This window comes from Ixodes scapularis, unplaced genomic scaffold, assembly GCF_016920785.2.
Source record: "Ixodes scapularis isolate PalLabHiFi unplaced genomic scaffold, ASM1692078v2 PGA_scaffold6__148_contigs__length_123643588, whole genome shotgun sequence".
Taxonomy (NCBI): Eukaryota; Metazoa; Arthropoda; class Arachnida; order Ixodida; family Ixodidae; genus Ixodes; species Ixodes scapularis.
The window spans coordinates 70,094,277-70,117,726 of NW_024609881.1; the positions used below are offsets into that span (position 1 = coordinate 70,094,277).

The 23,450-nt window shown below is 46.6% G+C and overlaps 2 protein-coding genes across 3 annotated transcripts in view; one reads left to right on the top strand and one right to left on the bottom strand.

Annotated features, from left to right (window-relative positions):
* The first annotated feature begins 369 nt into the window (after window positions 1–369).
* On the top strand, window positions 370–1,299 carry LOC8026979 (beta-1,3-galactosyltransferase 9-like). The gene has a single exon (XM_002406803.3). It carries the CDS (start codon window positions 370–372, stop codon window positions 1,297–1,299), a length of 930 nt encoding a protein of 309 aa, XP_002406847.3.
* Window positions 1,300–12,892: 11,593 nt separating this feature from the next.
* Window positions 12,893–23,450, bottom strand: part of LOC8026986 (deoxyribonuclease-2) — a 60,433-nt gene continuing 49,875 nt past the window's right edge. For both annotated transcript variants that reach the window (XM_040212777.3, XM_029977602.4), the window contains 2 exons: window positions 15,350–15,594; window positions 12,893–13,207 (listed from right to left, as the gene is read on the bottom strand). In XM_040212777.3, the coding sequence (XP_040068711.1) occupies window positions 13,097–13,207; window positions 15,350–15,594 (356 nt within the window). In that variant the 3' untranslated portion in view covers window positions 12,893–13,096. The remainder of the gene's footprint in view (window positions 13,208–15,349; window positions 15,595–23,450) is intronic.

Consider the following 23,450-nt stretch of genomic DNA (forward strand, 5'->3'; position numbering starts at 1 on the left):
TTTGGAAGGTTTTGAGAATATGTAGTGCAGCCACAGTTTGACATGACGTGCCCTTATGGTGCCATTTAACTTGGTGTCAGGTGGCGTCACGATAGCACGCAATAGTGCCACTTTATCTCACAGTGTCACGTGATCTACTGGTGTCACTTGCCGGGAACGAACAACGCGATTTCACGCCACCTTGTCACGTGCACCGTGTCATGTGACTTGAAGTCACGCGACATGACGTCTTACTGTCACGTGAAACGTGCATCCTGGCAATATATCACGGGCCCAAAATTCCTCAGAACGGCTCATAAATGATGCACTTGAACACTTGTTTCTTAGTTAATCACCGTAAACTGTCTTTCTTCTCGCAGTATCCTGGTGATGATATCGAAGCGCAGCCAGTCGCCTGTTGGCCTCATAGTGGTCACCTTCCTGTCTCTCTGCTCTATGGGAATCATCTTGCACGGGCTGTTGGACCGACCGTTGGAGAAGCACCACCCAAGCCAGCTGTGCGGAAGCTCCGTTCAAGTGATTGTGGCCATCAGGACCGCACCTTCCCACTACAGCACGCGCCGAGCCATCCGGAAGTCTATAGGAAACGAGGCCACAAGAACTGCGCTCCCTTGGCGCATCCTCTTCTACATGGGCTCTACGCAGGATCCCAAGTCATCCCGAGTTCTGAGGAAAGAGATAAAGAAAGATGATATTGCCGTGGCCCCCATACCAGATAGCTCCCCGAATGCCATACGAATCTTTCTGGAAATGGCAGCGTGGCTTCACCAACACTGCAGCGCACAGTACGTTGTCCACATTAACGACACGACGTTCCCCGATCTGTTGGGTCTCCACATGTACATCGCCAATCTTAGCGAAGAGGACAACGGCTTTCACTGCAGCGTTCAGCATTCGGTGAGGGAGCAAAGTGACCCAGCCCAGAAGCAGTTCTTCCTTCCCCATGTGTTCCCGGCGTACTGCGAAGGAGACGCTTTCGTGTTAAAAACAAAATTTTTAGAAATCCTAGTGAACGCGGCAGAAAACAGTCCGCAGTTTCCTCTTTTTGGGCAGTACGTGACAGGCCAGTTGGCCAAGGTTTCGAATTTGGGACACAAGAACATTGCGGAGGCAATGGCTGGGGTGACCGACACAGGAAAGTGGACAGAGCGGAAGCTGTTCATTACGCGTATGGTAAAGGTTTCGTTGTGGAAGCTGTATTGGATGAAAATGTTGGTCTGCTACCAGGACAATGAGAATATTACGTCGGAGCTGACTGAACGAATAATGAACAAATTCCAAATCAAGCTGCTGAACTGATTACGGGACATCACATGTTTGCCTTTATATGGTAAAACCATTTTAACATATTACTAAAAAAAATTAGATGGGTGGACAAACTTCTAAAAATCAATAAATAAACTTTGCATCCAACATATTTACCAAATAATGTCAGCTTCGTGTAGTTTATAATAAGTGTATAGTGTTTTCGGGGAATATATGTTCTCCGAAATCTCGGGTGTGGCTTTAGAGGCTTATTTGTCCCGCAGGTGCGTTGTTTTCTTTGGATGTCGGACCAAATCCGCAACTTTCTGCCTCAGACTGCGAACTGACAGCGATAGCTGCTGCGTTTTAAAAATCGTCACTTTCCGCAAACGTGCAATGCGTATGAAGAAAACTTCACGAATCTTCGGGAAGGACAAGCAGATGTCCTTGATGATGAGGTAATGAAAGAAGGTATGTGGCAACTGAAGGTCTTGTTGAACTCATGATGGAATGACTTTGAAACCAGACGGCAACCTCCTTTGTGAAGGGCATCCGATATATCAGGGGTGGCCAGGCTGACCCGGCCTAAGAGCCGCAAACAAAACCACGAAACTTCCAAAAGCCGCGGGGCCGGCAAACTTTTGTCCATAGCAGTAAACGAAACTCAGGCTACTTTCAATCTATGCGAGTCAAAAGCAGTCCAACTGTGCGTAAGGTAGCAGTAGCACAAGGCAACCAAACGGCAACCTATCTTTCGATTTAAAACGCGTTCCATTTCTCTTTTTGGAGATGTCATGTGGCTGGGAGGAAGGCGGGGGAGGAAGTGGGGAAGGCAGGGGAAGGCGCCGCGGGCCGCACTTTAACACGCGAAGAGCCGCATGCGGCTCGCGAGCCGCAGCTTGGCCACCCCTGCGATATATAACCAGACGGCAACCTCCTCGTCATAATAATCTGAAACTTCCTGTCCATCACGCGCTAGTTGACGCCCGCCGGGTTTCGGCTGCGCGTGCTACCAACTGCTATCAAAAACAAAGCTCGCGCTCGAGCCTGAACAGCAACTTTATTCTTACCCGACTTTAACGACGGGTTGAAGCTAAGCCGTTTGATTCATGCGTGTAGTAATGCTCAACAAGTTCTATCCACAATAACGTTAATTCACACCATAGAGTTATAATAATGTACGCTAGAGGTTCAACTGGCGCTAGTGTCTATGCGACTTCCGGGAGGCAAATTGAAGCAGACAGCAACCAGTCAACTTTTGCGGTGCTCCTGTGCATTCCCATGGGAAAGAGCGCGCGAGGGTTGCTCTTCGCCGGAAAATAACATAAATAACTTTTGTTATTTCGGTTGTACCGGATGGTATGTATCTTTGTTAATATTGTAAAAGTGTAACTGCTTTAATTACAAAATTTTTCTTTACCACTGAGCGATGTTAAACTTCGCTATATTCCAGACCCAAACCTCTGTTCCATAACAGGTCTGTAAAAACGAGCGACGATTCTAAGCAAACTAACAATCGAAAGGAAGATTGTGTTCAAGGTTCACTAGCATTCCGGTGGCGCTTATATATTGATAATATGCCCGTCCTGTCAATCTATGAAAATGACTCCGTCGTGCATATTTACGGTCGGTTAGAAAACATTCAAATGTAAACTACACGTGGGCTGCGAAAGGTGTCTTTTTATTATTTCCTATGTTGGGCAGTTTTTATCGGGCATCTGTTTCTCTAACTTCTCCCATTTGCAAAACTTTGGAGCGTGCGGGTGTTGATTTGAACCCAGAACAAGCATCTTCGCACATATTCATGAGCAGAAAGAATAAAGCAGTACTTATTTATTGCAAATCGGAATATATTACGTGGCTTACAATTTATTTTGATTGCCTACATGCACAGGGAGTTACTTATCCAGTGTTACTGCGTAGTTCTTGCCGTTTCTCTTAGTTTTCTACATGTCCTTCGTTCGTTTGACACGCATGTCCCCCATGCTGGAAAGCGCCGACGCCGTGTTCACGCTAACAGTGTCCGACAGAGCCCATAAATACATGTACGAAGCGGTTTTAGTACCGTTTTTCATGCCAGAAATTTAGAATAAAAACGCCGCAACTGACCAATTATTTCGTCTGCGTGACTAACAAATGTTTCAGTGTGCCTAGTACGTACGAATTAATCGTGATATTTGCTCTTATAATTGAGCGCAGAGAGAAAATGCACTGACTTTTTCCCATAGAAATGCATTACCGGAAGTCAATTTCCGACTGGTAGCTGTCTGCTTCAGCTTGCGGCAGCACACTAGCGCCAGTTGGACCTCTAGCGTACATTATAATAACTCTATGATTCACACCACTGATATCTCTATGACTATTTGCTGGATCGCGCTTGCCCACTCCACGAATGCGGCCACGGTCGGACATCTCTTTGGTAGAGTTACATTAGTTCTAGCCACACTATAGTAGCATGGTGGCGCAATCTACCGTACGTTTCGATAGGGTACACGGTTTCCACCCGCAGCTGAAGGGTCGCCAGGCGACTTCGTGGAAACCTTGGGAACAAATAAATATGCTTCACCAAACGTATTCCTACGCGACAGGATAGCCACAAAGGACTGAAAAGTTACCGACGGTATTTTCTTGTCTTATCGCGATCGGGGAGGTTTGAACAGCCCGTCGCACAACATGACGGCATAGTCAACCTTCCTCCGTCGCATCCACTGAGTTTCAAGAATCTGCTTCGTCGAGCGTCTTTAAAATCAAGCACAAAATATCACCTACGGTACAGTGTACTAGACCGACGGCTATTTTTAGAGGCGGAGCACCTCTTGCTCGGGTCTATGTCCCGCGGCGTCGTAGTCCGCACTCACACTACGCATGCGCAACTGTCCTCCTTCCCTCTCTCCAACAGCTGCGCGTTACTCTCTCCGCTCTCTCTCTCTACCAGCTGCGTGCTCTTCGCGTGCGTTCGCTTCTACCAACACCTCCTAGAGAAGAAGGCCAGAGCGCTCTCAGAGGTTACGTCACAATGGCGGAGGAAGGAAGTCCATGGCGCAACTACGTGAGAATACGCTATCGACGTGAAAACAATGTCCCTTGACCAGCGGCGCGGTGGTGTTCGTTCATGCGCGTTTATCCGACATTAATATACGTTTTAAAGGCGCAGTCTTGTACAATTTATTATATATATAATATAAACGTATTATATAACGCGCTACCAAGGTTGAGAGTATCAAAATTATATTTATGAGTATTCCCGTAACCGCGGGACTACGTGCAGTTCCGCAGCACCCCACACTTTTCGAAAGGACCGGCAGCGATGCTGCTGATGCCACATGGCTCCGATTCTGGTAAATTTACGTTGTGTGTGAGCTGCTGGCTGTCTGAAAAGGAACGCTGAGACATCTCAGAAGGGAAGCAAACCGAAAAGAAATCTAGTCGTTGTCGTAGGGAGCGCACACCAGCAAGAGATGGGTCGACAACGTTAAGCCTTTCGTCGCCGCTGCTCTCGTGTGTGGTACTTTTGAGACTTGTTTCCCGTCGTATCTCTGTCATCACCGTAGTCTCGGGTAGTCTTTTTTTGTGTTCGCTTGATACTACGGCATTTACGTGCATTCGTGAAACAAGTCCTGCTACGGTTTGAGTGACGTGTGACAACTAGCCAACGAAGGCTCTGGTCGACTAATCGATAGACCTCTCTCTCGACAAAGAGAGGCTTCTTGGAGCTCGTGTTCAAATGTGTTCGTCACGGATATTGTGGGACGTATGGATACGATCGACAGGTGAGAAACAACTTATTTACGGGCTTTCTTGTTCATGTAGGACGCAAGTAAGATGCTGCAATCGTTTTTTTTTTAATCGCGTGATAAATTGCAATTTTGTTCCTTGTCATTATTCGTATGCAGTTGCGTCGACATTTGTAAATATGCGCGCTAATCTAGTTTTCACTGGAAGATGAAAATCAAGTCTGTGTGATTATTGAAAGTGAGTTGTTTGTGGTTCTGTGTTTATTTATACTAAAGTTATTTTATTGCCTTTTCCGCGTTTATACTAGAATCTTAACTGTATTAAGGTGTTAGTATTATTATATACAAAATAAGTTATGTTTTGTTCTAAGGCAGCTCGAGCCCATAGGGAGAAGTAAATTAGTAGACTAAGTAGTAAGTTTAGTACCCCTGCCACAGGGAAACGTTAATATATTTTCATTCAGTGATATAGGATTTAATCAGCTCGCGGTCTTGAGTGATTATACGAGCGCCGCAAGCGGATTTGTCGACCATATAATGTCATTCGGTCGAAATTACATTAATTTTGCCATGTGGCCGGGGTATGATGCAAGAATTCAGTGACTGCACGCGATAACGTCGCTTACATGATTGTGAGAAACGCAAGTCTTGCCTTGTCCGCGTTGACTATGTCTACCTGATTTTTAACTGTTCTGTTTTGCTGTTTTAAAATCACTGCGTGTCTCGCCATTTCGTCAAAGTATTTCCGTATAAAATATGCATTCCTACAACGATAATTGCATGACTCAATGTTTTCGACTTAAAACAATCACATTTTTCGATAGACGTCTTGTACGCATACCTCGTGCCATTTCATACCGATTATTTAGCGGTGTAATATTTTGCTCGTGCAATAAAATGTTTTCTAGACCCGTTGCTATCTGCAGCTTTCATTTTAGATAATATGACACGCGTATGTGACTAAAAACGCGTTACGACGGTCGATCTACGCGCGTTGCATTCGCTTCAACGCGCGCCCCCGATGGCCTTCTTTTGCGACGTCACGAGAAGAGCACTATGGCCTTGTCTTCTAGGAGGTGTTGCTTCTACTCACACCGCGCGCGCATGCGCAACTCTCCTCCTTTAGTCTCCTCTCCTTCAAGTGTGAATATAAGCAGCGGTAGTGCGCTGTGGGCGTTCAGTTCACCGCTGTTGCCTCCACTTCACTCCGATCTTCCGATAAAGTGTGATGGAAGCAACAGTCCCGTCAGTTAGCGGGTTGGCGCAAGCAAGCGTCAGCACCATCCCACAAACTAAGAGCAACGCTAAGTCCACTGACGACAAAGCTGCGCAGAGAAGGGCAAGCGACGCTGAGCGCAAACGCTTGAAGCGAGCGGCAGACCCTGAACTACGGCAACGAGAAGCGGCGTCCATTCGTCAACGTCGAGCGACGGATGCTGAACTACGACAACGTGAAGCAGCGGCGGTTCGAGAACGTCGAGCAGCAGAACCTGAGCTTCGGGACCGTGAAGTTCAACGTAAACGTACGAAGCGAGCGGCGGAACCCGACCTTCGAGAACGGGAAGCCGCGTTGGTTCGTGAACGTCGAGCAGCAGAACCTGAACTTCGGGACCGTGAAGTTCAACAACGTTACTAACACCGTTAATAACACCGTTAATAACGATCCGCGATGCTCCGCATCACCCCATGGTTCCCCTCGGGAAGATGGTGTAATTTTTTGCACCCTGCCTCCAAAGCGCTGTCCTCTATATTACTATGATGGCTAGAGACAATATAACTCGACCAAAAAGATGGCCGACCGTGGCCACTTTCCTGTACATATGCGAAGCTGGGCGAACACGACCCAGCAAATAGTCATAGAGATCAGGGATCCACACACACTACAGCCACTAAATCAGCCACTAAATGAGCGTAGGTTATTTAATACCACTAACACACACCAACAAAGGGTAGGGTGTACTAGAAAGGACGAGTGGCGCCGCCGGAGTTCTATTTCTGCACCTCCGCATGTGAAAAGAAAAAAAAACGGTTAATCCAAGCCACTTCGCTCGTAGCGCCCTTTCGGGCGCTACAAGCAAAATGGTTTAAATTAGCCTTTTTTTTTCTTTTTTTTTTTTTGAAAAACGCGTTGCGTTTTAACGCTAAGCTCGATTGGGACGCTCGTCAAGGTCATAGAAACATTAGAACGCCGTGCTATATTACTATACAACCTGGATGTCAGGAGTTATGTCACTACATGACGTCGCCGCGACCTGGCTTTTCGTCACAACGCCAAGCGACATCACGACGACGCCTTGGCGTCAGCGTCGTCATCGACGTTGACGAAGTGCATTACACAACATCAAGACTGCGTCCTGATATCATATCGCGTTGACAACGACATCCATGTGAACGTTGACGTTGACGACAACGACGTCAAGATGACGGCGTCCTTGTCAATGCGACGTCAAGATGACGGCGTCCGTCAATGCGACGTCATAAAGCCGCTCAGTCTCAGGTCGTCAACGTCGTTGACGACATGAAGCAACTCGACGTCAAGTGGACGTCCCGACCACTTCACGACGTCGACGTCGACGTCATCGTTGACGGCGACGACGTCACACAACGTCAAGACTTCGTCGCGACGGCGCGTCGACGTTGGTGTTGGCGAAGGCGACGGCGTTGCACGCCGTCAAGGCTTTGTCGTGACGTCGTTGTGACGTTGACGATGACTACGACGTCAAAACGACGTTAACGAGACGTCAAGCGATGTTTCACGTTGTGTGGCGCATCGGCGTCAACGCTGGCATCGACGATCACGTCCACGTCGTCCTCAACGCGGCGCGACGGGATCATGTTAAAATGGAGATTTGATGTCGCGTAACTTGGTCGTCCTCAACGCGATGCGATGTCACAACCGCGTTACAACGGCGACTTGATGTCCCCAAACGGCGTGGTCCTCGACGCGAGGCGACGTCACGACGGCCTTACGACAGCATCTTGCCGTCGCGTAACGTCGTAGTCGACGATGACGTCGTGGCGTCGTCTTAACGTCACGTCGTCGTGAAGTTGTGTATATACGTTATTTCTGACGTCATAATCATAAAAAAAATGTAATATAGTCCTTAAGGGGCTATATTGCCCCTATGACCTTGGTCTGTGTCGTCGCTTGCTTCGATCGCAGCGAAGGTGGCGCAGCGATCAAAGAGGCTTGGATCCATCTGATCGCTTTCCTCATTTTGAGGGGCATCTGGAAGCAAGAGGGGGGCCTGTAGCTCGCCCCACTCAGTCGTTTCTAGTTCACTCGAACCGGAGAGTATTCACTGGACGCCCTTCGCTATGAGTGCGCCGTTCACTGCGCATGCTCAAAACGAGCTTACATTTTTACACCTTTTTCGCATAACCTAATACAAGCGCTTAACTGACGTACCCTCGTCCCGTTGCATTTTTGCATTGCCCGCCGACACAGGGTATAGGCCCGTAGCTCTGAAGCAGAGTTCCTACGGGAGCCAGAGGGGCGCGTTCACCCCCGGAACGCCGGCGTTCCTGCACGGCATGCGGAGTCTGCTCCTCACGTGCCTGAATTCGGCGAATAGCGGCGCCGCGCGTTCGAGGCGCGCGGCGCGCCCAAAAAAAAAAAAAAAAAAAACCAACCCCCCCGAGAGCCAGTGACAAACACGCCAGGTGCGCATCCACTATTGGCCCTCTCTTCCCCCCCCCCCCCCCCCCCATCTTATTCACAACGCTTAAGGAGTATTCACACGAGGGAAAAATACCAGGGATTTCTCTCCGGCACGCGCGCATCACGAGTCGAAAACGCGAAGCTTTTGCACATCGCAAAGCCTGACGTTTTCCCCCGCAGGATGCGCGTGCCGTGGAGAAATCCCAGGGATTTCTCCCTCGTGTGAATACCAATTTACACACGAAGCAGTGGAACGTACGCCGGGGCGCGCGCGACGCCGTCTTTCCTGCACGACACTTGAGCCTGCTTCTCACGCGATCGGATCTCGGCGAATAGTGGCGCGGCGGCACGTGGAAAACAGCCGCGAAACTCCAAGTCCAGGCGAGGAAGTATAATATTTTTGGCTCGCGTTTCGAACGTTCGTCATTACACTTCCCCACTACAGTTTTTTCGTACTCCGTCCCATTGTACGTTCCAGCGTAGCAGAGGCTACGAGATCGAGCTCCAAACCTTCAGAGTACCAGTCAAGCACGCGCGCTCATGCAGTGCGAGCATCGTTCAGGGAAACGTGCTTTTCCAAGCTTCGGTTTCGCTATCACGTAAAGCGAAACCTCTAACCCGTTCAGTGAAACACACGCGCTCGCGGAAGCTATGAAAGAAAGCAGTGCAGATATTAAAGCTAAATGAACGTTTAATGGGGCGCTCGGGCCGTAGGCTGCATTTTTTTATTCTTTAGACGTTTTGTTATCGCGCATTCGCAGATGCTGAGATGTGCTTGTATTCGAACACGGCACGTGCAAAAACGAACGTTACAGCGCCCCGTAGATGGTGCAGCCAGCATAACATGGTCGCCTCTTGAGGACACGCTCGCGCCCCCTGCCCCAAAGCAACGAGTCTATGCAACCGCCAAGGGTATGGGCGAAAAGGCTTAGAAACCGAAGTCGTGCGCGAGTTAGTTCATAATGCTTCTCTTTCCCCTGTTACAAATCCCAAGGTATTTGCTTGTCTGGCTATCACTGCGTTGTCGTCGTGTGCACAAATAATTTTAATAAGAATAAGAACAATCGCGGAAAATGTGCGATGAGCACCGAAAGCTGGAGCGCGAGTGTGGCTGCTATGTTCCACAGAGTTCTGCAAGGATATTGTCCATTGCGAGCGTGAACAGCCAGGGCTTTGTATCCAACTCATCGTCACGTTTATGCTCACGGCTACTTCGCCTACGCCAAGATAATCGATTTCTACCATGTGCGGGTGCCCCGATTAAGTTATCATCGCAAGATTTTGTATTACTCCATGGCACGTGGAGGGTATGCAAATGTGTGCCATTACTCAAGATGCCGTGAGCTTTATGCCCAGATGCGACACGAAATAAAACAATGTAAATAAATAATACGTTAAACTAAAGGTCACCTATAACATAAAAAAGGCCACAGTCCTATCGAGTGTAGACTGGCTTGAGTCGGACGACGTGAACCACCTCGTTTCGCGGTCGGCGTCGTGATTAGGCTTGCATTCCGTCAACCACCACTTCGTAGCTGAGCTCCCCGAGGTGACGAGGTACCTTGTATGGTCCAAAGTGCCGTTTCAATAAATTTTCGCTGAGGCCGCGGCCACTTATAGGCGTCCACACCGAGACCCTCTCTCCGGGCTGGAAGGGAGCGTCCCGGCGATAAAGGTTGTAGAGGCCGGCGTCGACGCGTTGCTGGTCTTAAATCCGGAGTCGGGCGAGCTGGCTGACTTTTCCGGCCCGTTGTGCAACCACCTGGGCGTCGTCACTCCCGTCGTCATGTGGACTGTGGGGCAGCATCGCGTCGAGAATGGTCGTTACCTTGAATGAATACCTAATAGCTTTATTCACCATTCAAATATGATGGTAGCTGAGGAAAAAACTGTACAAGCAGCTTGACTGGTCCTCAGCTCCCCACAAGTACCTGCTGGAGAGGTGTACCATGTACCAGCAGGAAAGGTATAACTCCAGTTGTCTGTTTAACCGCCGTGTTGTAGACGACCGTGACGTAGGGCAAACCTCGCCCCACGTCTTAAGACGTGGGGCGAGGTTTGCCTTACGTCGACGTAGATGTCCGTCATGTCGGCGATTGTCTCGTTTAGTCGCTCCGTCAGCCCGTTGGTCTGCGGGTGGTACACAGTGGTACGACGGTGGCTAGTGTGACTGAGGCGAAGGATTTCTTGGTCAGCTGTGCCATGGACGATGATTCCCGGTAAGGGATCTGGACCCAGGGGGCACCGTGCAGAACAACCATGCACTCGACGACACACGTGTGAGGTAATCGGCTGCCACGATTATCCACCGGTTGCCTTGTGTCGACGGAAAGAATGGTCCAAGCAGATCCATTTCAAGCTGCTGGAACGGTGTGGCTGGAGGCACAATCGCTGCAGGAGTCCCGCCGGCTTGGTCGGCAGCTTCTTGCGCCGCTGACACTCATGGCACAATCGGGCGTAGAAATGGACAGCCTTCGGTAGCTTGGGCCAGTAGTACTTCTTGCGAATCCTAGCGAGTGACCTGCTGTATTCAAAATGTCCAGCTCTAGTACTGTCATATCGTAAGGCCATATCGCCATATCGTAAGGCCACTGGGAATCACATATGCCGCGCTGAGTTGCTGGTGTCGAAGTTCTCTTTGTAGAGTACAGCCTCTACCAGGGCAAAATGTTGGCAAGGTCCTGGAGAACATACTAGGGATTGCGCCTTCTCCACCCTCCAAGTGCTCAATCAGCCCCACGGAGTTGAGGGTCGCCCTCTGGAGTGCTGCCATTTCACACATGCTTACGGCACCAAGAAAAACCTCGTCGTCGTCGTCGGCAGAGCTAGCGGGAGTTGACGCGAAGGGGGCTCTTGAGAGACGGTCGGCGTCGCTGCGCTCGCGGCTGGACTTATACATGACAGTCATGCCGAATTCTTGCTATCGGAGACTCCAGCGAGCGAGGCATCCTGACGGGTCTTGAATGTTGGCGAGCCAACAGAGCGAATGGTGGTCTGTGACCACTCAGAGGTCACAGACCACCACACAAGGGCAAGGCCTTCATTCACAATCGTCGATTAATTGTTCTCAGCCTTTGAAACTGTCCGACAGGCGTAGGCAATTACTCGGTCTGTGCCCTTCTGCAGTTGGACCAGCATCGCTCCGAGTCCCGTATTACTTGCGTCCGTGTGAATTTCGATCTCTGCAAATTGCTAGAGATATCCGAGGATGGGAGGCGTCTGGAGTCTTCGCTTCAGCTCGTCGAAGGACCGTTTCTCCTCTTTTGTCACCTCCAACTTTACGGTTTCTTTTGTGAGATGTGTCAGCGGCGCGGACAGCCCTGCGATATCTTGAACAAACCGCTTAGAGTATGCGCAAAGTCCGTGAAATCTTCGCACGGCCTTCTTGTCGGACGCTGGCGAAAATTCTTCCACGACGCGCGTCTTCTCGGGGTCAGGGCAAACACCTTCATTGCTGACAACGTGACCCAGGAATTTGAGTTCAGCGTAGGCGAAACGACACTTTGTGGGCTTGAGAGTCAGCCTTGCGGTTTTGATTGCGCGAAGCATGGCCTGAAGGCATCTCAGATGTTCGTAGAATGCCCGTGAAAATTCGATGACGTCATTGAGGAAACGAGGCAGCCCTGCCATTTCAGGCCTGCTAGCAAGGTGTCTATATCGTCTACTTGAGTCAATTAGTTTTTCATCTACATCATTTATGTTGTTGTTGTTGTTTTTGTAGTCCGCTTTTAAAATAGCTACGTACGAGAGCATCATCACTCCTCGTCATTCGGAAAAAAATTGCTGGTCCCCCAATGCTATACACATTATTATTTTTACAATCTCTCCATTACAACCTCCCAGCAGTTCTAGATATATGGTTGTTTAATCAGAGAATATATACTTCTGATTTCGAAAGCTGATTTACCTACATGCATGTTCGATCTTTTTAATATATTTGGGTGTTTTTATGTATTTTTTTTATATTTTCTTGTTGTAATTGATGTAGGTATTGTAAAATGCAAAACTAGTTCAGTTTTTTTTTTTTTTTTTTGTCTTTCTTGGAGCAGTTCTTCTTCCGAACCTTATCAAGCTGATTTTAACTGTTTTTTGTCCGGGAGACTCCTCCAGTGTACATCTGAAAAAAAATGAAGCTCTTAACTGTGTACAAGCGACTGATTTTGATCCTTTAAGAGTGTAAATATTAATGCATCCTACCAGGCACAACTGTTTCATTAGTTAATCCGTCTGAATTTTCTCTGGGCTCTTTTTATATGTTCATTAATATATTTATTCAAGATACTCATATACCAAATAATGTTCGGACCCCTCAAAAGCATAGTAAATCAAATGTTGAGAACACAGCAGCTGCTCGAGTAACAAGGCAAGCCGGACAGTGCACTATGATGATTGTTAAATTGTCAGATGGCAATCTTCCTGAGAATCTTTTTGAGATTGTATTAAGGGTAATATGGAGTCAGCGGCGGACAGGGCAGCCTGTGTTGACGATGGCGCTTCGCTTGAACAGTCTGTTTACCAGGCTGTTATCGAAGCACAGAGCTTCCCCGCCCCTCTTGAATTGGGACTCCTGCGTAGACAAAGGGTGAATGCAACATCTGTTAGAATACAGACCTTTTTAATAGTTTCAAGAAGTAAACGAGAGAGTCAAAAAATAAGTTTCGCGCATAGTCTGGGCAATTAATTAACCTCTATTTTCTGTTGTGCACCGCCATTTTCGTTCACGATCGTTACGGATTGAAAGTGAAAATTTCCGAGCTTTCTGCGCACCTTTCCAGTGCTTATAACCCTGCTGAATTCCCTGAGGTATAAAATTCAGGCTCGGCGGTTTGATATTCCGCACAAGAAATGCGACTGCGCACGCTCAAAATTGGCATTCCACAGCGCAGTAAGTAAGGATGGCAGTAAGCAAGGATGGCAGAAAAAAAATTTTCGAAGTGGCTTATGCTGTGACAGGTAGCTGAGGTGATATCGTGCTGCCCTCTAGAGAACTTTGTGTGAAAAGTTTGGAGGAAGAAAAGGCTTTTCCTGCAATTTCAGATTAAGCTTCAGATAAATAGTAACAATAATTTTAGGCACTTAAGACAGCTGAAGTGTGGTTCCCTTGAATTGTGCCTTATTTGGTAGTTTTGAGAACACAGAAAATAGCCCAGAAAGAACACAAAAAACTCGGGCCATGAACGTTCGGTTGCGAAATTATATTTGGATATCGCCCTTGCGACGCACTCTAGAGTAAAGAACCTGATACTTGAGATAACGACGAATTTAGCGCTTTCGATGTTGTTACACAAAAATAAATTACAATTACTATAGCATACGTGAGAATATGTTCATTACTAAAATTGCAGTAGCTTCTATTTTTGTTCGATGTGAAATTGTTAAATTTACGTTGAGGAAAAGTTCGGCTCCTCTTACATCGTGAAAAAATGTGTACTTTCTGTAGAATGTTTCTCAATGATGTATAGAGCCTTACTGCTATAATTGTCCAAAGTAGGCTCCCAATAATGTATGCAAAATACTTACCGAGTGGCTAGACAACGAAACTAAATCACTAGTTACGTGAAAATTAACAAAATAAATGATTTAATACAGCGTTCGAGAGATGCGGGGAACGATAGTTTATTCACCAATCAAGGAAGAATCTCCAAAACTTCTACCTTAAGAAATGGTTTAATATTAACATCAAGATTAAAGAAATAGTACTGTTCTAGCATGACCACATCAAATTGCCATTATCAAGGTCTTGAGTGTACTTGGAACGTTTTGTGGAAGTTTTAGTTAAAGCGGATTGAAGGGGAATTGGCTTATAAAAGAATCTGTAAAAAATAAGCGTCTTTTTTTTCAGATAAACTTGTTTCTTGGGCTTAAACGCCGTCATCAAGATCTATCTTTTCTGACTTTTACATGTGGCATTTTAAGCTCCTAGAAAGGGGCATAATATTTGTGTAATTAAAGGCAGATTTCGGCTAATGATACTTGAACATGATCCACTAAACTGTTATCGAATAAATGAGCACGCTGAATTTCGCGCGATTTAATTTTGCGTTCTTACAGCTGTGGCAATAATACTGCTAAAAAAACAAGAGTGGAAGGGGGAGCCTCTGAAACTTCACCGGGAGTTTAAAATCGGTAATGCATGACATTTAAAAAAATAAACTTTGCATCTTTATTATAAAGGAAAAATTAAAAAACGAAGCACATTCCACACATCACTGGATAGACGTAGGTTCAAAGGAAAGATGTTTGTCCCACCTATGCCTGCTACTTTTCAAGATATGAAACATCGAATTGTGGATGCTATGAATTTAATAACTCGGGACCAGTTGATTCGTGTGTGGCAAGAATATGGCAACCGTTTTGATATTTCTAGCGCAACATGCGGTGCTCATGTTAAGTAGACAGAACCTCGAAGACCATAGAACTTTGAACCAGCCCCTGTACAGCGGTGTTCGGAATGTATTTGTTTTTCTTTTGCATCGTATTCAAAATAAAAATTCAAAATATGCTCTATCTAACTAGCCCTGCATAATAAACCAATCATTGGCGTACAAAAACGACCTATAATTTTTCAACTAAGACTAGCTGACAGTTTCGGTACCGCAGTATTTGTTTTGCTTTCCTGAAAGCGTTTGAGAACCTGGAAAATAAGAAGCTTGTATATTAAAGATTGTCATGATAAACCAAGTTAATCATCATGGTGCTTAACACGTACCATCCGGTTCATTGAGCCCAAGCAGAATGTGGACTTGTCCACTGCAATGGCCCACTTGCTGTGGTCTTCGGTCGTGTCGAAGGCGATGAAACGACTTTGGTCCAGGTTAAGCTTGACAGAGTCCACGTCGGTTACGGTGTAGTTCGAGTTGCAGTCATTGGGCAACCTGTCTCCAGCCCCATTACGCCATGACTGGACCACCAGGTCGTCCTTGATTTGGCCGGTGAGTATCGACGAGTAAATGTCTGCAAGTTCAACATCATGAACAATGTAAATCATGGTAGCTACTCAGATTGGGTTGATGCGTTGACGGCAGTTTTCAACGATCAGTAAATATGGATGCACGGTGGCTGGAACGCGTCTTCGACTTATGTGTTTAGCCTACTATTCCGGCAATGCATCGGAATTGGTTCCCAAAATTACAACAAGCGACGTCACAGGGATTGGTGTGTACTGCTGTTGGATGTCGCGATCCTGGCGGTTGGTAATCAAAGTCCGGTGAAAAGTCCGAACGAGCGCGAGTGCCGCTGTTGTTGGGGCGCCCCACCTCATGGTAACTGAAGTTTCCGTGGACGGTCCAGCTGAGTAGCGACCTGCACCACAACAGACGTCTGACTCATTAAGCTACGCTTCCGTATCACCGCCAGGATTGCGACAGGCGACACCACGACATTTCTATGACGTCATCAGGCGGAAGTTGAGGGACCACATTTAGGGACGCGTTAAACAGCCTATTAAACAGCTCAGGTGCGTGCTAGTAACGCACGAATGTAGTGCTCGATTTTGTACGTCCTTTATCGCTGGCTAGCGCGGGCAACAGATCGGATAAGATTGCTGTGTCAAGGTACACCTGGGACTCATGTTGAATAAGTGAGAAGACGATTACTAGCCTAAGGGATATTGCACTCGTGCCCAAAGAGTGTCTTCCGCTGTCCTCCGGGACGTGACGTAAAAAATGATGGCACTGCGTCCCTCTTGTCTACGGCGGAGCAGCGTCACTAGACTGTGTGAAACTTCCTTCTGGCGCACATAGGCTCGCGACTGCCTGCCTACCATGTGCGTTCGTTTTCAATAGATGAGAGTTTTAAGTTTTGAACTTGAAAAATGTTGATAGATAGAAATTTGCCCCAGACATTGATGATTGGCTTGATTGGGACGCCATATTTTGTTAAAAACATTATGATTGCTTGGTAGTTCAGCGTCCCAGCATTATTTTAAAACACAAGTGTTGTTTAGTAGACACGCCACTCACTAAATAAGTTTTGAAAATTTGCTAGACAACACACTAGAGATAGTGCGCACGATTTCTGCCTAAGGAGTGATACTGATTATCTGTCTAACCCGAACAATATCGCTCTTTTTTTTTTGCAAGTATCTTCAGTGGTTGTTTTTCCTCGAATGCGCCTAAATATAGTGCATATCTTGATCCTGTCTGCTTTGATGTTTGTGCGGTAAACAAAGTCACGGTCTGCGGAATCACGGCGGCTATAAAGAAACTAAAGCCGAAACTGACATCTGGTACACATTATGTGCCTAACTTTATTGTTAAAGGTTGTTTAAATCTTTGTGCGCCTATCTTAGAGCATATATTTAGTATTTCTTTGACGGTGTATTTCCATCTATGTGGGAAGAGTCTATTGTTGTTCCTATGTTCACAAGTTGGGTATCCTTGTTATGCTCTTTTGCAAAGGTATTTGAGATTGTGATACACACACATTTGTCTTTTTATTTTAAGCAACCTATCAGTTCTCATCGGCATGGTTTATCAAGGGACGCTTGATCGAGACAAACCTTTTTACCTTTCTTGATTATTCAGTACCTTTTGTTTGCAATCGCGGTCAAGTTAACATTGTTTATTTTGACCACGCTTTACTATTGCAGGCTTTGCTATTGCAGAAATTGTCACGAAATGGGGCCCCTTGTGTGCTTTTAATATGGCTTGAAAGCTACCTGAGTGATCGTCGCTGCGTTGCAAGCATTTCAAAGTATCTTTTTATCCTCTTTGTCCGTTATCGTGAGTGCCACCACAGGGCTACAATTTGGGTCTACTTTGGTTTCGGATTTGTGTCAATGACCATATCTACTTGCGTGGTAAACTCAGAAATGTCGTTATTCGCGGATGATATCAAGCTCTTTTCGAGCATTAGTTCGATTGACGACTGTGACTTTCTTCAGAGTGAGGCATCGCATATTTTAAACTGGTCTCAGGAAAATTGCCTGATCATTAATCCAGAAAACACTGAGGTGCGGTCTTTCAGTAATAAACGTGAAATTGTGCATTATTCGTACCGCTTGATGACAAATGTATTTTAAGAGTTTTATCGCTTCGTCATCTTGGATTTCACTTTGACACTACTCTCTCGTTTGGCTGCCATGTCACCTACGTTGTTTGTTCTGCATTTAGATTACTAACAAGGATCACTTGATTATAGAAAGTTTGTGAACTATGCTTTTCTCCTTCGTTTATTCTGTTCTCTTATCAGACCTATTCTAGATTTTGGTTTGGTAGTCTGGAATGCGTTCACTGCACATGATGCAGCCAAGATGCAGCCAAACGCGCCTATGCTTCGTCTCATCCTATAATGGACTAAGGGCCAAAGCTACGGACCGCCAGGTCCAATCACGTTCCACGCTAAACTATGACATGCTTAACATTGATTAAGGATGGACGAACAATGCTCCTAATCAAAATTCGCTGCATCCTTTCTATAGCTTCGACATTGCAAAGAGCCTGTATGTCGTGGCTTTCTTTACAATGTAAAATTTATGAGTCAGTCAGTAACGTTCATCGAAGCGAAATAGCAGGCAATTTTTAAGTGGCTCGTGACTGGACCTGGTGGTTTGTAGCTTTTTTTTTATAGTGTATATAATCAATGGCAACTACCTTGGCCGGGGGCATTTTTACAACTATGACCTCCTGCTTGATAAATTAGGCCTACAGTCTGTATTCCTGAGAAGATTATCGCGCGATGTTGCCTTTTTACATGGAATAGTTTACGGGGGATTTGACTCACCACTTTTATGCACAATGAATTTGAGTGTACCGGCTTTTATCCCAACAATCCACACATAATATCCCCAACAACGAGAATGCAGATATCTGTAAACAATCTTGGGCATGAAATTTTTTATATTTTTCATAACTACGTAAATTTCTATAGGCAATTAGATGAGATTATTTTCTGTGGTTAGCAATGCACTGTCGTGTTTTATTGCGTGTTTGTTTTTTTGTTATTGGCATTTTTTTAAATAAGTATTGCTGAGCACGTTTTACAACTGCACAACTGTTTCACTGTGCCGCATTGCAGACCATGATTGGTTGTTTATTGGCACAAATAAAGGCTCTATGAAAATGCTGATGATGATGCCTTTAATGTAATTGTTTTAAGATATATGGTATACTGGGTTTTTTTACAATTTCCTAACGCACTTAAAACAGTTATAATGCCCGAAGAATGCGCAAGCTAATTTATTTAAATGACGGAACGCGGCATAGACATTTCAAAAACAAGTACCGTCGTGGCTGAACGAGGGGTCGGCTGTCTCTATCTACTTTCGGGAGCAATACAGTACACTGAAGTAACTCGTATTTTATGTGCCAGGACGCCTACCGCGACTTCCGGCGAGAAAAACATGGGTTGATTCTATGGTCACGTCATCGCTCGCACCTGCAAAGGGAATTCAGGTGCGACCTTCGGAAGAGCTCAGGAGCAATGGTGAAACAAGAGTCACTGACAAAATGAGAGCGGCAGTAAGAAACTTAATTTGTTCCGCCCCCCGTGAGAACCCCCCGCCTTCGACACCGCTCCGGTGCCTCATACCATAGCCTCCTATATACACCAACTCATGTTTACAAACAAACCGGAGCGCCCGGAGCGCCCCTAGCGGACGCGCCCAGCGCCGCGCATGCGCGATGGGGGTGTGGGCAAAAAGCTCGCTGTCGCCCATAAACAAACCATTGAAATGCGATGTTGTCGGCGTCGGTGTGAGTCCCCCTGCCCTTTTTCGCGTTCGAATTGTTGGTTCTACGTCTTCCTGGCGATGTCTGACTACTTGAGCGGCGTCAGCGAAATTACCGAGGCTCGTTACACCGCAAAACTTCGCGTGAATAATGTGACATGTGGCGATTCATTCCGCGTGGACGCCGCAGATTGTACGCTAAAGCCTGATTCGCATGATGAGATTTCGCTCAGAATTTTCAGTCGTGACGCCGCTCGGGCTGCAAAAGCGTGAACCATAGCTGAGATGGTCGACGTCGATACTGAATATGTAAAGCAGAATCGGACCAACTGAATAGACATAACAACAAGTCGGTGTTGGTCACTGGTAACAATGACCAACATCTCCTTGTATCTACTGTTTACATCGAGCCTGCTTACCAACCTTCAAATTTAAGTCTTTTGAGGCCTGCACTTACTTCTTATCGCAAGTACCGGGCCAACATTTGGTCTACGGACCGCCGTCGTCTAAGAAAGCAGACGACAAGCAGAAACGTTTGAAAGAGCAGACGACAGTTCGAACAATCAGGCGGCCGTTTGAACTTAAAGACGCACTGAACGTAGTCCACAGGTGGTCCGCACAACTTGACAGTTTTCTGGCATCAATGTTGGAACAAAACAAATAAATCTGATGACCACAAGTATCCGTGAATTCAACCCAAACTGCTTCCTGCCCAAGCAATCGTTGTCCGACGGCGTCTGCTTTTCCCTTTTCACGGCACATATCCAGATTCTCGGACGAACCGAGCACGTGAGAACTGACCTTCAAACCTTTCTCGACACTTTTGGTACGGCCCCAGTCGCGGCGTTCTGACGAGAAGGCAGGTTTTTGTCTGGTTCCTTTCAAAACAACGCAGGAATCAACGAGGTAGAGGGGCTTAGAGTGATAAACCGGAAGTTCGGAAGTGGCACCCCCCCGGTTGCCGCCATATTTTACGCAAATGTGACCACTCGTCACGTGACCTCCCAAGAGCCGTGACGTCACAGGTAAGATGGCAGCGCCCAGAGCTGGCGGATGCGAGTTTGTTCGGTGCGCGGTAGCCGTGATGTGCAGCTGCTTTCCGACGACTTCGGGCTTCTTCGTGCTCGCTGACGCAGGTATAATGTGAAAATATGAAGGAATGAGACTTTATACCGTTTTTGCGCAAGATCGTTCTGGATCATCTGGATATTAACGCCTGTGAGACAGCATCAGCTCTGCATCGCCGTACCGGTGATCGGATTCCGAGATGTGTCCGAGGATCGATAGAACTTTGAGTGCTTTTAACATGAAATTTTCGCATTCTCTTAGCTTTGTTTGAACGTTGAAATATCTGAGAATCTACGCGAAATGTAGACGTCGCGTTAGGGCCTAAGGGAAGTTGTTTCAGCCCTCCGTCACCGAACAACCATAGCAACTTTTAGCGAGGAAGCTCCTGCGATTTTAACCTTTTGTGCTAATCCACGATTCTACATTCGATCGCTTTTCTTCCTTTTTTTTTTGTGTGTGTGTGAGTGCGAAGTGCACCCTTATTTTCAGCTACGAGGTTGGCGTTTTATTGAGTATGGGGAAGAATAAATCGTTGCAGGCACCTGCTTCAAAGCTATTCGACTTGCTATAAGAACAACTGTTTTGGTGCATGCATAGATTAACTGCCCATTTTTTCTGTTTTGTAGGATTTATTGCTGCTATACTCTTTTCCATCAAGAGTGCATTGTATTAGTCGGTCAATTATTTAATTGTTCTAATTACCCGGATAAGATGATTCATATTTGTGTTCATCCCTTGCCTGGAGAGCAGTCTTGTTGAAAAATGTTGACTACCATTCCTTTCGGTCTCTTCAATAGACTCTTTGTAAAAGTGTGGGCTGTCTATACTTCGCATCACCGTAACTTGGAAAAGGCCAACCGCCACAGCCCCCTCGAGCCAATCAGAGACGGAGCAAAGGTGTGTGACAAATCTGCAGACGAGCACTGTGGTGATATGCTGTCATGTGCCTCTCTCCAATGTGTGTATTGATTCACCGAGACCGTAGCCTTTGCCGTCTGCCAAATTCTGATGAAACAAATTACTGTAGCTACTACTGTAATTACCCCAGGCTTTCATACTTTGGGTATTTGTTCGACAAGAATGTTATGCCCGCCATCCCTGTGAATTCCGCTCAGCACCTATTGGACCCGAATGCTGCATTGGCGTTCGACGTGAACTGGGGCCCATTCGTGTGCTTTGCGCCGAAAAAAATGGTGACGGTTGTGTTGCTTGATAAAGTTCTGCAAAGGGTCTATTGTGTCATACATATAGGAAGTGTCATGCTATATAACAATGCATCAACACATACTATTAAACTATATGCTCAGAGGTGTGTTTGTTTTTCCAATTAACAAGTTACAGCAGTGTGCTTTAATGCTATTATCATTTGTGTAGTTTTAAGTATCCTCTCTGCAATGCCTACGAAGGCCCCTGGAAGGAATAAATTAATAAATAACATTTTCACATCACTGGAGTTGGTTTTCGAATGCACCACATGTTCAGGAAAGGTTGTACGAGTGCAGCCCCTTGCAAGAAGTCTGCCAGTCTGGTATGACCCCTTAATCAATATTGAAGGGTCAGAGAAGCGAGTGTCCTCGTAAGGTCCAGAGCGTGCAATGGACACAATTCTCGGTGTGTAGACTCTCAAGGCATGAAGGCAAGCGGAAATATGTTTATCTGGTTAGTGTATCAAATATGTTTATTTCCACTTGATTACATAATTATTGATTCTTAGTAAATGGTTCCATAACGAGTTCTTTCTGCGACAGTATCGTGTCAGGCGTTCAGTCGTAGTACCTGTGGACCTTGTTGTCGGATGACGCTCCTGGCACGTCGGTATTCAGTTTGGTCGAGTGGCAACTTTGACCGACTGATGCTGTCTTGTAATCATACGTCATGTGCACTGAAGCTGCAGGGCTGTCTTCTAATCCGAAAATTTTCCTGGTAGTTTTAGGCATCAACTTAGCAAGCTCGGGCATGTATTGCTTACGTGGCTGTGCCTTTTGCTGTACCGTTGACTTGAAAGCTGGCAACAATTTTTGTTTGCTATCCAAGTCTGGTGATGCTTGCAGTTCACTTTTGAGAGCAACCAACCATTCTATTCCTTCAAGTCACTCAGGGGCATTCTCCCTCAAAGTTGGAAATTGTGTGCTTCGTGGAGTGGACACAGAAAATTGGTGTCAGCAAATTTTTAGGTATTGTCCTTGGACGACAACCGACACCAAATCCACTGTCACTGCATCGACGCTCACCTGCTTTGTCGTGCTTACCTCTTGTTGAGGTGATGGACATCAGGAGCTTTGGGGTAATCAGGGATTCAGAATCTTCGATTCAGCACCTTCAGCATCAGGGACAAAGGTCGCCGAAGGTAATCCTTAATCTCCTGTGGTCGCTCCTCGAGACGTAATCGAGGGTCGTTTGGCACGAACCCTCGCCGACCAATTCATGGGTACGGGCTGCTTTGGTAGACATGGTCGGCTTCATGCAGTGGTAGCAAAGTGGTTTTCGGTCGCACATTCGCATCACCTACGTTTTCCTCGGTGTACTTTGTTGAGCACAGTCCTACACACGATGTCGGGAATGCTTCGGCGTTAGAGTGTCTCATTGAATTGGCACTGAATACTAAGGGGCAGCCGGTGGCGGTCGTCGTGCCATTGTGGCGTAAGTTGCCCTTGGTTTGTCAGATGCCGCTTCGCTCGCAGAAGTCTCGGTTGAAATACCTATCAAACTTGTTCCGAAACAATCTCGGCAATCAAAATAAAAGCCGGGCAACTGATGGCAGGAAGTAGCTTCCTGATCTCCTCCCAGACAACGTCGTGGGTGATGTCGTGGATGCCTGGGAGGCTGGCGTCGAAGTAGTAGCTGGACAACTCGAGTGTCGAGACGCCGGGAAGTTGTTCATAGTGGCAGGCTCGGGCATGCAGTGCACATTCCATGTTGGAAGCCTCAGTGATATGAACACTTCGACTGTTGTTGGGGGGTTGCGGACAAGGCTGCCGAAGGTGTTGTCTCTCACGTGAGGCGCATGGGATTCTTAGGTTCTTGTCTTCTGTAGCATCAAGGTCGGCGTGGGCGTGGGCGCTCGATCAAGCGC